Consider the following 14,412-nt stretch of genomic DNA (forward strand, 5'->3'; position numbering starts at 1 on the left):
GAATATAAACAGATTTTACATTTAAATGATCTAATTTGTCCCTAATCTCTTTTTATCCATGCAGGTACTTTTGGTTTTATTTGTCCAGGTTTTGAGATTTCTGCCTCAGGACAATGGAGCTGAATGGAATTGGGTTCATGGTGCTCAAAGCAAATGGAAAAACTGCAGCAGCAGCAGCAGCATGTCTTTCCAGAAGCAACAGTCCAGTTACTCTGGATGACGAATAAATGGAACGAAAATTTCTTATCCAGGAAATAAACCAGTTCCTTAAAACACTGACAGCTGTAACCGGGATAATGTTTCTGGAAAGTCTGCTGAGGTTTTTCACACAGAAATCTCAAAACCTGGACCAGGAAAAGCCAAAAGGTAAGACAGTTTATTTTTACTACATATCCCCAACAAGACGTTCATTATGTTCTACATTTATTTTGTAAAATGACTTACTGATAAAATATGTGTTGAGCATAAGAACAAATATTGACAGTAAGTATTTGCCTGATGCCTCTGGCATTGTTTTATATTTTCCTTATCCTCAACAAATCCCATAAAAGCCCCAAACTACCAGGGAAGATTTTCCTATGAAGTATTTTGGTGTTTGAAGTTTGATATATCTGACTGCTCTTTACTGTACTGTTAGAAAAAAACTAAACCAAAGCAGTTTGATAACATCAGTGAAGATTTTTATTTCACAGGACCAGAACTACAGTAACTTTTAATTTTATCAAATTATATTTTGATGATTCTTCAATTAAAATGTCCAAATAAACTTAAATGATAAATCCTCCATTTAGTATCATCTGAAACAGAAAAGCAGCAAATCTCCATAAAACATCAGTTTATTGGTTAATTAAATTTCTCCATCAGCTAATCAGTCAATTTATTTCCTATTTATATATTTAAGGATTAATTCAAAGTCCTACTCATGTTTAAAAGTAGAATATAGACATTTAATAAACTAAAGACACTCTGATGTAGTTTAGGCTCAATGCAATTAATTGACAGAGTAAATAAACACTAATCTGCTTTTATAGAATTAAATGTAAATCATCTTTTAGTGTATTAGTTTAATTAAAACCAAAATAGTTTGGAGCACAGCTTTGCACTAAAACACAGTTAATTCTGTAGAAAATCTGATATTTAAGTATATTGTTTTACTGTAATGTGTTTTGTGCATCGTAATAAGACACAGGCGCATTTATCTTATTGTCAAAATTGTTGAAATATTTATTTAATTGAAGGACTTGCGTCAACTCAGATAAGACATTTTCAAAACCTTAAAAAAAACACCGGGGGACATACATGTTGCTGATAAAAGCAGGAGGAACAAACGGTGAAGAAAGTGCTTATTTTTTCTTTCAAAAAGAAATTCTCATGTTGAACATTCGCAAGAAACGTCGACGTTTCGCAGGCTGAAGGTCACGTGTTCCTCTGACCTTTAACCTCTCGGTTAAAGGGGGAGGAAGGGGGGGGACCCACCTTCACCTTCTTCTGCTTCCGGTTTCAGTCTTTATTCCCATTGTGACATCGCTGTAATGAGCCCTGATTGATCCGTCCATGTAAAAATATGAAGGACTTCTGATTCTGATATTTACAATAGTCGCAGCTGTTCCTTTTCCCAGCCGGTGGTGTCGAAACAAAACAAGTCCAGTTCTGCTGCTGGTCTGTTCGAACTGAGGAGTTTCATTCCCGTAAGAGACTTTGGAAAATGACACAGAAAGTAAAGCTGAGGAATTTCCTACTTAGGACATTTTAAAGATCCAAAAACCACTTGTTCCCTAAAAAAATGTAAGATATGAAGAGTTCTGATCATCATGTTTTAGAAAAGTAACTTCACTTACTACTCATATTTATTTTTATATATTTTTATGTATATACTTTTATATATATATATATAGGAATGTTGTAATTCCCCCAGTGGCCACTAGAGGCCAGTAAAATTAGATGTTTCCCTCATTAAATGTTGATGTCACTAATTCATCAAATGTGCAGTTTGCTCTTAAAATTTAACAACACATGCCTTCGGTTTGTTAAACACTGAACTACTAGAGTAATAGTTTCTGCTCTTTTCAATGCACTGACAATTTTTCATCAGCTTTTAATAATTATTTTCATAAATTACACAAATTGGCCATAAATTCAGGACTTCAAAAGCTTAAAATTTGCATTTTGCTCCTCAAAATTAATGTTTGATCAAAAATTATTAAAAAATAAGTCTCTTTTTTTTAAAATGTCATTGCTGGTCACCAGGGAGAGAGCAGAGCGGGAAACTCACACAGATTTATTACTAATTATAGAGAATTAAATAAAATACCAATTAGACATTTAAGCTTTGTATTTGTCCTTTAAAGGCTCTGAATGTGTTGTTTTAAAAAGTCTTAACCAGACTTGAGTCTGCTAAAAGGTGAAGTTTATTACCAAAGTGTTTTGGTTCAGAACTCTTGATATCGAAGTGGGAATGAAACGCTTCAGTTCTTTTAGCAGTTTTCAGACCAACGTGTCGACAAAAAAAAAAAAAAAAAAGCATCGTGTGTGAAACCGTGTCTGTCCGGGATGAATCCTTTAACTCATCTTTTAATATAATCTGCACTCATATATTTCTATTTTCCATAATATGCTTTAATGTGAGTCTGTTCACTCAAAATAATACAATGATTCTTTAATATTAGCAAATATCCAAGAGCAAAACATTCTTGAACGTCTCGTCATATACTTCTAAAAGAGAAGCAAAATAAATTAAATCGGTTTCTTTTTGTACATACTTACATGATATGAATTTATTGTTTCGTGTTAACGGCTGCAGCTATTAGTTTATGAAAATTAGCACATTGACTCCCCGCTGAGATGGGACGGACGGTTCAGAAAATAATATTGAGAAAGAAAAACACTTGAGAAACAAAAACAAAGCTTGTGTGACACAGATGTGTAAGTACCTCAGTGACCTCAGTGACAGGTGCATTTCGCCCCCTCCGACCCCCGCCCTCGTATCAAAACATACCCCACACTTTGTAATGGTTGTTACCGTAAAAACGTAAATATCATTTTTACCTCAGTTTGTTTTTGTCTAAATATCCTTTTCAAAAAATAGCCTAAACTTTTTCAAGGACATGTTAAAAAAAACAAATGTAAAACAAAGCGACTTCAGCAAATACTTAAGAGGAAAATATAGAGCGAGCCACACTAAGTTGTAAAAGCCAGAACGTTTGCTACGTCAACGATTGTCCTTTTCCGCCTCAGGGCCGCACGATTGCCACGTATCAGTAAACGCTCACACAGGGAAGGGGGGGGGGGGGGGACTACTACTTTCTTGCCCTGGGTGGAGGAGGCTGCGCTTCCTCTCAGGCTGAGTACAAACCCCATTACCTCCAAAATGAAACCGCGGCCTGAGCGCCAGCCGTAACCTACGTGCACTAATTTTGAAGCCTGGGAGTTAGCGCGCCTGAGAGACGTAACTCAGGGCAAAAAAAAAAGTCGCCTCCCTCCTCCTCTTGTGCCTGAAATTCAGACTGGTTTGATTTTTCAGTCTCAGGACCAGACCATCTTTGCATCTTTCTAAAGTTCCCTTCCTCCACCTCCTTCTCAGCCACCAGGGGGCGCTACATGTTGTAAGCCACATAGATGGGGTCCAGCTGGTCGGCCAGGAAACCGTCACGCAGGTGCATCCGCTGCTTCTCGCCACGGGAGTTGATGGGGATGACGCCGATGTCGACCACCACCACAACGCCCACGATCAGGTAGTGCTCCTCCAGCACCACGTTGGTGACCAGGGGGACCAGGTCCAGGGCCTCCTGCTCCGAGCCGTCCAGCTCCACCACCACCACCAGCAGGTTGGTCCACGTAAACACCGCGCTGCCGACACAGAACTTCATTAGAAACCTCGTTTGAACCACACACACACAAACTAGTAATTCTTTTCATTATTGATTAATCTGGAAACTTTCACATCTTCAGGTCAAACCCGACAATATTCAGTTTCTAAAGAGAGACAGCAGAGCCCTCGTTTCACAGGCCGAAATCAGTTAATTGATTATTGTATAGTTGCTGATTGTTGTTCTGATCATCGATCAATACTTTATGGGGGCTTATTCTCATTTTTATTCAAGGGGACTGTTCAGTTTCGTAACACTCCCTAAACCCTCACACTGAAGTCCTCCAGCCAATAGGAAGCCAGGTCTGTTGTTGACGTGGTGCGTTCACTTTCCTCCTTAGAGCGTCGCTTTTTTCAGCTTTCTACTACATGTACTTGTGTTTCCGGTAGGATTTTACAGTTACTGTAAACAGTACTGGAATAGGTACTCAGACTTTTGAATGCAGTAACAGTATAAGTAGAAGTACAAAAGTATCAGTATCAAAATGTTGCAGCTGGTAAAGGTGGAGCTGATGTTAACTACCTTATATACTTCAGATTTGAAGTACTTCATGTACCGCCGGGTAGCTGGCGTTAACTACCCTATATACTTCTGATTTGAAGTACTTCATGTACCGCCGGGTAGCTGGCGTTAACTACCCTATATACTTCTGATTTGAAGTACTTCATGTACCGCCGGGTAGCTGGCGTTAACTACCCTATATACTTCTGATTTGAAGTACTTCATATACCGCCGGGTAGCTGACGTTAACTACCCTATGTACTTCTGATTTGAAGTACTTCATATACCGCCGGGTAGCTGACGTTAACTACCTTATATACTTCTGATTTTAAGTACTTCATATACCGCCGGGTAGCTGACGTTAACTACCCTATGTACTTCTGATTTGAAGTACTTCATATACCGCCGGGTAGCTGACGTTAACTACCTTATATACTTCTAATTTGAAGTACTTCATGTACCGCCGGGTAGCTGACGTTAACTACCCTATGTACTTCTGATTTGAAGTACTTTATATACCGCTGGGTAGCTGACGTTAACTACCCTATGTACTTCTGATTTGAAGTACTTCATATACCGCCGGGTAGCTGACGTTAACTACCTTATATACTTCTAATTTGAAGTACTTCATATACCGCCGGGTAGCTGACGTTAACCACCTCATGTACTTCTAATTTGAAGTACTTTATATACTTCTAATTGATGGGCTGTGATCATTTCATTAACTAACAGCGTATCTAGCTTCCTGTTGGCTCTGACAGTTTTTAGGGATCAATCTGGTTTTTGATGCCCAGTTTTCCTCTAAACAGCTGACTCCAGGCTCACTATAGATAACGTTCCAGTTCCAAATTAGCCTGAGATTATTCCGTTTCTGTCCGAAGTATCATTTCATGTCTAATTAAAGACTGTGTCTATGGTGTTGAAAACCTTTAAATTAAGCCTTAACGTTACGATGGGCCCACAGGAGCCTGTTAATCGGCTTAACTTGCACAGATGTTGGCTGATTATTCTAAAAATGGTAAAACTCTGATTAATCAGGTTATTACACAGAAACAAAGATTTTGTGTGTGTGGGGGGGGCGACTTCACAGGAAATTTGTCTGAGTAGCTTTGGGGGGTTGGAGAGAGACTGTTAAAAAGTGAACATGAACTGAAATAACCATGGGAATAAACCTCCTGAGTGTTTCTGTAACTTGTTCAGTAATACTTTGCCGTAATGTAAAGGAACCATGTGATGTTGCACTGACTATATGTAACCAGAGCTAACTAATGAATCATTTATTTCTAGGACAGTGTAGTGAAGATGTTTCATCTCATCCAAGAAGCTTCAGCCCTGCTTCAGGCCCAGGTAATTTCACTTCCTGTAGTGTAAGTGAAGGTGCTGTGTTTTGTCTAAGTCCACAGTGTGTACGGTGCCTCGGGCTCAGAGAGCTCAGGGTAAATATGACTTCAGACCAGTGGTGGTGCTGAGCTGTAAACCAGCTGTGGAGCTTTGTGTACGTCCTGGGTTTGTTTTCCTTCTCCCTCGGAGATAAATGGCTCTAATCACGTTCACTCTGAACATCATCAACCTAATGAATGTTGTTTAATGTGATTTCTCATTTCCCTGAATCTCTCCAACAGAGTGGCAGCTATAGAGCAGTGGATCCCAGTCCTGGTCCTCAAGAACGCCTGCCCTGCTTGAGTTCCGAGGACCAGGGCTGGGAACCACCGCTATAGAGTCACCGTACACACTGACACCCACAGGTGTATCCTGTAACACCCTGAGGGCTGTTGAAAACCACCTTTAGGTTGTTACCCCACGTAAGTTGACTAGGGAGGGATGTCAGGACTGCCCCCCCCTCTGCTTAGGGCTCCAGTTTGATGTAGACGCTTCTTTCCAACCATCAGCCTGTGGGGTCGGTGTGAACCTCCCATCTTCAGAGGAGACATGTCAGCCCAGGTGCCTTCAGGTCCTGGTAATTCCCAGTTAGTCTCCAGTGGGTGATAAGAATCACAGAGTAAATCTAAAAATATTGTATGTGTTTCTCCTGTTATGTCAGTGTTCAGGTTTCTGGCCTCTGGTGAACACTGGAATAACAGGAAACACAGACCAGTATTTACTCTGTGATTCTGGAGACTAACTGGGAATTACCAGGACCTGAAGGCACCTGGGCTGACATGTCTGCACGAACAGAGGGGAGGGAGCACAAACTTTAAACCAGAGAAGAAAAGAACATCACAGCACTGTAGTGTCTGCAGGTCACTGTTCACTGGAGAACCCAAACACAGACTGATCATCCATCTGCATGTGAAGGAACAGGACCCTCCTCTGAAGACTGGAGGTTCACGCCGACCCCACAGGCTGATGGTTGGAAAGAAGCGTCTCACTACAACACTAACAGCCCCTTACACTGGACCTAAAAATCTACCTCTAACCCCCTGCAGACCCTGGGCCCTGGATGTATCACCCCAGACACTGGGCCGGGCCCTCACCACTCTGTGATGCTCTTGTGTGTCCTGATGACGGACGTCTCGATGTCGATGGGGTGGTAGCGCATCCCTCTCAGCTCCATGGCTTCTTCCAGAGCTCCGACCACGTACAGGGCGTCGTGCCGCTCTACACACAGACACACACAGATTATAGCTTTGTTTGTTTCCTGACAGTAACTTCATTACAAATAGAATCTGCTTCTGTTGGAAAATGTTTTTCAAACTTTTCTTTCTCCTGATTTAAGATGTTTGTCTGAAACTGACAATAAAATCCCACTGGGACATGGTAAATGAAGCAGACGTGATCGTGACCTTTAGTCCAGAACATTCTCAACACGTCCTGCTTTGAGCTCAAATGATGATTAGAAATAAAGCAGTTACAGCTACAGCACATCTGTCACTGATCACAGGCACATTCAGACTGGTGCTGCTGTCGTCTTTAGCTGCACTGACAGACGGTTCATGTGTTTCGTAAAATATTTCTACTAGTCATTAGTCATTAGACTCTAATATAAAAATATAAAGAAGTGACTCAGCTAATGCAGAGACTCCTCATTAGTCCCGTCCTCCCTCTGCTATGACATTTGACAAACCGAGTCCTCACCTCCGCTGGCGTCGGTGAGCTCGGTCCTGCGGAGAAAGCCCAGGTATCCAGTTCGAGCCCACACGGTTTGCGTGTCCCCAAAGCTGAGCCTGGAGCTGAAGTGGTCCGACTGCAGCGCCTCGTCTCCGTACACGGTGAAGTAACCGCTGGCGTTGTGGCCGCTGTGCACCCAGATCTGCAAACACAGAGTGTCAGCTGTGAAGCAGGCGAAGCCGCCAAATCCCTCCTCCGACATTTGAGATACACAATATGTTCATCAATTATCTCTTTGATTAATCAATGAAATCTGCGACATTAACTTCCTGTCATTTGTTCAGATTTTAATGAATCTTTTTAAATAGGAAAAGTTTCTCAAATGTTTTGTGAATAAAATATTTTTTTCTAAAGATCGAAACACAAACTTTTACTTGCACTGACATTATGTTGTGTCCAGCTACTGTTCGTCTTCATCTCACTTTCTACACATTTTTCTACACACAATAAATTGTGTTAATTAAAAAGACCAACCTCTCCCAGATGTGACTCTCCCATTGGTCCCTTGGTCTCTGGGTTGGCGATGATGATTCGGACTCCGGGGAGGATCTGCTCACAAACCAGAATAATTAAGAATCGGGCAGAGAAAAAAAAAAATCTTTCATTTAAACATTTCAAACACAAATAAAAAAACAAAAAAAATCTGACCTTTCCAGACTCCATGAGCGGCAGGCTGTGTGGTGACCCCCTCTCTACTAGTCTGACTCTGCAGAACAAAAACAAAGAGCTGCAGCGTTAAAAAAAAGCATCACTAACAAATTAGCTTCATTAAACACAGATTCATAAAGAGCCGTAGGAGATCTGTGCTGCTCCACATCACCGCCCAACATTTAACCTGTAAGACCAACATCATTAACGTCACATCTGTCCTGACGAGCTAAAAACAATTGATCCTCACAGAAAAACAGACAAGTGGTTGGTTAAATTAGAAACCAGGAACTCTGAGTGTCTCCGTGGGATGAGACCAGCTTAAATCAGCTGTGATTACATGTAATCATACGCTGACAGTTATATTTATACACTGCAGGACTGAACAGTCTGACTGCTTCGTGTCCTGCGACGTCCCTGAATGAAAGCGACAGCGAAGCAGTTTGCAGACATGGGCTGAACACCATAATCATGGGCTGGATCAGGAAAGTGAAGTTTCCCAGACGCACTGGAGACCTTTGGGTAACACCTCCTGTTTAAATTTACATTTTTGCTCCGTGAGCTGGTGTCTAGCTGAGCTGAACTGGTCTCTGGATGGTTCATTTAATCCCACTGGACTCTCGTGTCAGGACATATTTGAATACATTTTAGTCTTCCTTGTTATCCAGGAGTTGTCCACCTCTGCTGCCTGGAAACTGACACCTTCAGACATGAATTCTAACTAATGGCGAACCCTCGCAGCAATTTTGCTATTTATGGTGTCACCCAGCGTGACATATGACTCAGACTGGGTTTGATGGGTTTTTTATGTTCCTCCCTCTCAGATTGGAAGTGTTTTAGAAGATGCAGATAAGCTGTGGGGGTGACAGCTGCTGTGTCAGGCTGACATGCCTGAAATCATTATAGTGTCTTGAAGAAACTTTCAGCATCTCATTACATCCAAACTTTTTACTATCAGCCCAGAGCGATGGCTCTTAGCAGCAGAACAAGCCTCGCATTCAAATAACCTGACACTTCATTTATTCAGGGAGGGCCTGCTGAGCTGCATGCTCTTCCTCACAAATATCACACTGCCTCACATTCATAAACTTCACGACGTTCACACAGAAGCTGCCCGGCAGCAGACGCCTGCTGATGCATCGAGATCCCACAGGACAAACACAACATGTTGCGGGTACAAAATATGTTCAACGTCCGTGTGGGACGAAAATTCACATCAGAAAGTACTAGAGGATGTTATTACAGGACCGAGCCCAGTGTGCAAATGTGCTTCTCCAAAACCGCTTTCAAAAACATTTCTACATGTCTGAAACAAGGTTTAAATTCTTCTGAAGGTGATTCGTTGGGGGCGATAAATGGAAAAAGTACCAGGGCAATAATTCTCCTTTCTGTCACTAGTGCATGGACAAAACTTCAAGATCCATCCGACAATTGTCAAGATCTTTGGTCTGGATTAAAAGGCTGCACCAACAATCACGTTCTTACAGCTACAGGAGGACAGTAGGGCCAAGTAGGGATCTTATGTGCCATCTACTGGTGTGTTTGTCAGCACCACAAGACAATTTACATTGCAAAAACACTGACAACCAAATAATTCAGGAAGGAGTTTTTGTTGAACTCACCTGTCGTGGCGCAGTGCTCTCATGTCAACGTACACAGTGGTGGGGTCTGGTCCTGAGGTGCCCTGGGAAACATCACAAACAACAGTCAACACTGCAGAGCCGCACCTCTTGCTGCATGACAAACAGTTCTACTAGTACTAGTTCTACTGCTACCAGGCTGCAGTGGATGCTACTGCTCGTGCATTAGTGCTCACAGAGACGAGCTTCCCCTTCACAGCAGAAAGAAAAGCTTTGGGTTGGAGAGGATCCCACAAAAAATCCCTGCTATTAACTAACAGCCACAGACTGCTGGAGAGGAGCACGTGAGGAGTAATGGGGGGAGATTTAGAGGAAATAAACAAAACATACAGTTTAAAATGAAAATGTAAACTTAAAAAAAAAACAGCTTCTCAAATCAGATTCTACTTAATCAACATGCAAAGAAAACTGTCTCAGAGGAAAAGAAAGAGGGGAAAGTGATACCAGGCCAGAGAAAAAGAAAGATGGAGGGAAGTGGTGATGATGAAGTAACATCCTGGCAAAGCCAAAACTTCTGCCCTACAAAAAAAAATACATTTTAATCCTATGAAAAAAGGTTTGACCTGATCATCCTGCAAATATCAAACATCTGTCCTCCCTTTTCTCTCTCATTCATTCAGGATAAAAACCGTTCACAGGTCCCACCACCAGACACACAGAGGCATGCTGGGAGTCCACACACCCAGAGCACAGAATGGCTGCCTCTCCACCATGGACTATTTCTGTCACACTATCACCTTTGAAACGGCACCAGAAGAAGAAGTTCTGTATATTCATCAATTTAGTGACAGGACAACAGTCTGAGACAAACAGGCCAAAGATGGAGAAGTGCTGGACAGAGAATCTGTGGGTTTACTGACGCGTGTGAAGCTCAGTGACATGACGACTACTTGTTTACTTCTAAGTTACATGGCAATCGCTATTTATACATCCAGCCAAACTAGCAAGGCAGCTATCAGTCGCTGCCCTAAAGGCGTGAGAAACAATTTTCACCCACTGATTCTGTTGCATCACTTAGATTAATGATCAGAGCAGGTTTAAATACACATAGATAGAACAGCACAGCTAGAACGAGAACTAAAACCTTCTATCAACTAGCAGTCAGACTGCTGGAGAGGACCCAGTACCCATGAGTCAAAGAAGCAGCATCAGAGGTGCAAATCAGACGCATCCAAAACTGACCCACGATTTAGAAGTGAACTGATTAAAGCTGCAGGCTGTGATTCATGCTGCTTTCATTTGCAGAAGAGAAAACAAATGTGATTTTTCTTGTTCACATAGAGAAAAAGTGCAAAGTCAGGCTGCAGGGGATTGAAGGGTATTGCTTAACAATGTCACCCCAAAGCCAGCTGATGGGTGAGGACAAGCAGTGGGGTGGAGGGTGGAGGTGGTTAAGGGGGGGGGGGGTCGACTGTGGTTCCCTACCTGGTCGGCAAGCTTCCCCAGCCTGTGAGGCTACAGCAGCAAAGAGGGGTGGAGGAGGAGGGAAGTATGAGATATGTGGTTTATGCACAAAACAAAGGAGGAAGAAAGAAAAATGTCAAAGGATGAAAACTTAAAGAAACAAAACAAGCAGAACAGAAAACATGCTTCAGCTAAATGTTAGCTTGCTCATTAAAAGCTGCCTGGTTTGTTTCAAATGAGGCTCCATGTTGCCTGGTGTTAGTCTCTTTACAGTAACATCAGTGTTTACTGACTGTTAATTCAAGTTAGGAGCCATGCAGTTAGAGGTTCTGTATAACTACACTACATAAACTCATACTTTTGTTTTTTTTTTTTTACATAAGCTTGTTTTCACTGCATCTTCTCAGCAGTGTCTATAAAAAGGTCAGCAAATATTTTAATGTAGCAGAGGAAAGTTGCACTGAATTATCCAGAGCAGACTTAATCATTTCACTGATCTTCTACTTCTGTAGGGGGGTTTAAGAAAAGCTAAAGTTCTGTGACTTTTTAAAATGAAAATGTTCCCATCTGCTGAAATATAAGAGCGATGATCAGCCTGAAATGGAAGGATGGGAGACACAGAGAGCTGAAGGTCTCTGGTTTGTTTGCATGAGAAAACAAACATGACAGAAACAGTTTGCTCTGTAGTCCCCACGAACATGTTACTGCTGAAAACCATGCACCTGCAAATAATAATGTATCTATTGTTTATTGTATTTTTTGTTTTACCTCCAGCTCCAAGGTGCATAGAAAGAAAACCGTCCTAAGGTTGTACCTGAACATGAAATGACCCCACTGTCCCTGAAGGCACCAGTTTGTGTCAGTGTTTACCTTCCTGTCCCTCAAAGAAATGCTGCGCTTGTTTTTTCCAGACAATAAACAGGTGAGAGAACTAGAGATTAAAAAAGAACCAACCAAAAAAGCTCTAACACTTTGCCGTCGTACCCAGAGCCAGAACAGATCCTCTTCCACTCCTACATAAACAGTAGGTGAGGGACTTTTCTGTTCTATGTGGAATAGATGGACAATCATCTTTGGCTCAGGTACTTTACTGCAGTACTTTTAAAAGTTGTGTTGAGTTGCTGTGTTAGTTAAGAAACGGCTTCACTGGACACAAGACTCTGATCAGGAGGAACACAAGACACAGCATGTACATAAGATGGTTTTGACATCTCTATTGCTGCTAATTGAAGAACATTCATAAAATACATCCTGCAAACCCAAGCTTGTGCGACAAATCATGAAAAGCAGCAGTAGTGCTCCCTCACTAGAAAGAACAAGAGCAGCCAAAATGTCACACCCAGACGTGTCCTCAGTGTGCGGAGAAGCGAAATGAAAACAGAGAAAACCAGGATCGAGGTGGTGAGACCCTGACTGACCTGCAGACAGATCGCCAGGTTGACCCTGCAGCCGAAGGAAGTGCTGACGGCTCGAGGGTGGAGTCCCAGGTCCTTGAAGAGTTTGGAGAAGGACTGCGTCAGGGCTATCCTGGGACGCTCCTCTGCTACAACCACACAGGTCCTCACCCGAGACAAGTCCAACCCTCGAGACTGAAGGAGACAAGGGTGGACACAGAGGTTGACCAATAACACGTTTCTGAGCTCAGAGAACTTGTTAAATTCATAAAGGTCCGGCATAACTCTCTGAACAGAGCCCCACTTACCTTCAGTGAGTCCGTCTGCAGGCCCAGGCCTTTGGTGCAGAGCTCCATGACGCTGTAGGAGCAGAAAGTGTCGCGGACTTTGTACTGACTGACGGCCGACAGCCAGAGAGCCGGGTTCACCTCCAGCTCGGACGGAGGGATCAGGATGGACTGGTGACCTGAGTACACACTGCAGAGAGAAACGCATGGATGTGATTATGGTCTGGCACTTTTCCCAGTGTCCTTCATTTAGGACTGTCTTCAGTTTTAGGGCTGCATCTGTCGTATTTTAATTAGACGACTGACCTAATGGAGCTTTTCTACTTGTTTAATTGTAACTTTACATGTCAGAAACACGTAGGGGGACGATGATGAAGGAAGGATGGTGATAATTCAGCATGCAGGCCAATGCAGACACTATAATCGTGATGAGAAATACAAATGCACATGCTCAGTTTGTGTCCAACCTGCAAAGGCACCAGAGGACGAAGCCCAGGCCGCAGTACGGGTCCAGGCAGATGGCGACCTCTCTGGAGGGGTAAAGCTCACACTGCAGCTTGATGGAGCGACAGAAGGCACTGGTGGCTGTGTGAGACATCTGCAGCAGACATCACATCACACACAGAAAAGGGACGTCATTTAACAAAGATGTTCGGTCCTCAAATTCTTTGCATCCTTGCAAGATGCAGATGCAGGTTTTGTCTATTTTTTCCCAATGCAAAAGGAACAAACAGTAATTTCGGGTTGCTGGTGTCAGGTAAGACTCACTGCAAAAAAAAGTTCTCATTGCTGTGTTTATGTTCGTGATCTTTCCGTTCTTTTTTTAAGCACAAATGAGAAACAGAAAATCTGGACGCAGCAGTGACTGAAAGAACCGACCATTTGGTTTTTCTCTCTGTGTTTTGGCACCAGCAGTAAAATTCCAGTGCTGACAGGAGTAAATATGGCAGCACTGTTTCCTCGTCACGTAGGTTTAGTGATGTCTGACAGTCTGCCACCTCCAAACTGAAGAATCTTGACAAATATTGGTTCAGATTAGGGCTGCAACAACTAATCGATATTATAGGTAGAATCCAATTAATAAAATAGTTGGCAGCAAATGCATTTATCGATTAGTTAGATCCGGTGATGTAGCTGTTGGTGGCACCACAGACAAAAATGATAGAAGTGAAGAAGAATGAAAGTGACATTTTCCAGCCAAAGGTGATTTAAATATGTCATGTGTGACGTCCACAGTCTGAAGTTTGCTTGTGTGTGTGTGTGTGTGTGTTTTTACCTTGACTCCAGCGAGCATGCCCGTGGTGGAGACACTGAAGTCCAGGTAGGCCAGGGTGTCGGGGTTGGACGGTTTATACAGCAGAGGAGGTTTCTTCTTTGGCAAATCATCTGAAAAGCAAATGAAGCAGGTGACATCAGTGCTGCAGACACACAGCGTCACAGCGTCACTTCCACTGATTCTGGACAGGACCGAAGGGAAACATTCAAATCTCTCATTTTAGTTGCTTTTTTTATGCTTTAGTTTGTTAGTTTGCTTGTGTTTTTGTTCCCACTGTTCCCCACGTGC

The 14,412-nt window shown here is 42.5% G+C and overlaps 1 protein-coding gene and 1 long non-coding RNA gene across 6 annotated transcripts in view; one reads left to right on the top strand and one right to left on the bottom strand.

Annotated features, from left to right (window-relative positions):
* The first annotated feature begins 226 nt into the window (after positions 1–226).
* Positions 227–6,918, top strand: LOC113134631 (uncharacterized). The gene is made up of 4 exons (XR_003296079.1): positions 227–366; positions 3,581–3,824; positions 5,655–5,714; positions 6,794–6,918. It is a non-coding gene; the product is annotated as an uncharacterized LOC113134631 (long non-coding RNA).
* LOC113134005 (disco-interacting protein 2 homolog C) overlaps positions 1,256–14,412 on the bottom strand; it is a 143,070-nt gene continuing 129,913 nt past the window's right edge. For 2 of the 5 annotated variants that reach the window (XM_026313152.1, XM_026313155.1), the window contains exons 28-38: positions 14,125–14,234; positions 13,316–13,446; positions 12,870–13,038; positions 12,586–12,756; positions 11,189–11,218; positions 9,746–9,807; positions 8,124–8,181; positions 7,950–8,024; positions 7,443–7,617; positions 6,842–6,965; positions 3,594–3,846 (exon numbers count right to left, since the gene is read on the bottom strand). In XM_026313152.1, the coding sequence (XP_026168937.1) occupies positions 3,594–3,846; positions 6,842–6,965; positions 7,443–7,617; positions 7,950–8,024; positions 8,124–8,181; positions 9,746–9,807; positions 11,189–11,218; positions 12,586–12,756; positions 12,870–13,038; positions 13,316–13,446; positions 14,125–14,234 (1,358 nt within the window). Of the gene's footprint in view, positions 3,847–6,841; positions 6,966–7,442; positions 7,618–7,949; positions 8,025–8,123; positions 8,182–9,745; positions 9,808–11,188; positions 11,219–12,585; positions 12,757–12,869; positions 13,039–13,315; positions 13,447–14,124; positions 14,235–14,412 lie in introns of all 5 variants that reach the window. The other 3 variants (XM_026313154.1, XM_026313153.1, XM_026313151.1) reach the window with 2 other exon arrangements.

The sequence above is a fragment of the Mastacembelus armatus genome, chromosome 17 (genome assembly GCF_900324485.2).
Source record: "Mastacembelus armatus chromosome 17, fMasArm1.2, whole genome shotgun sequence".
In the NCBI taxonomy this organism is placed as follows: domain Eukaryota; kingdom Metazoa; phylum Chordata; class Actinopteri; order Synbranchiformes; family Mastacembelidae; genus Mastacembelus; species Mastacembelus armatus.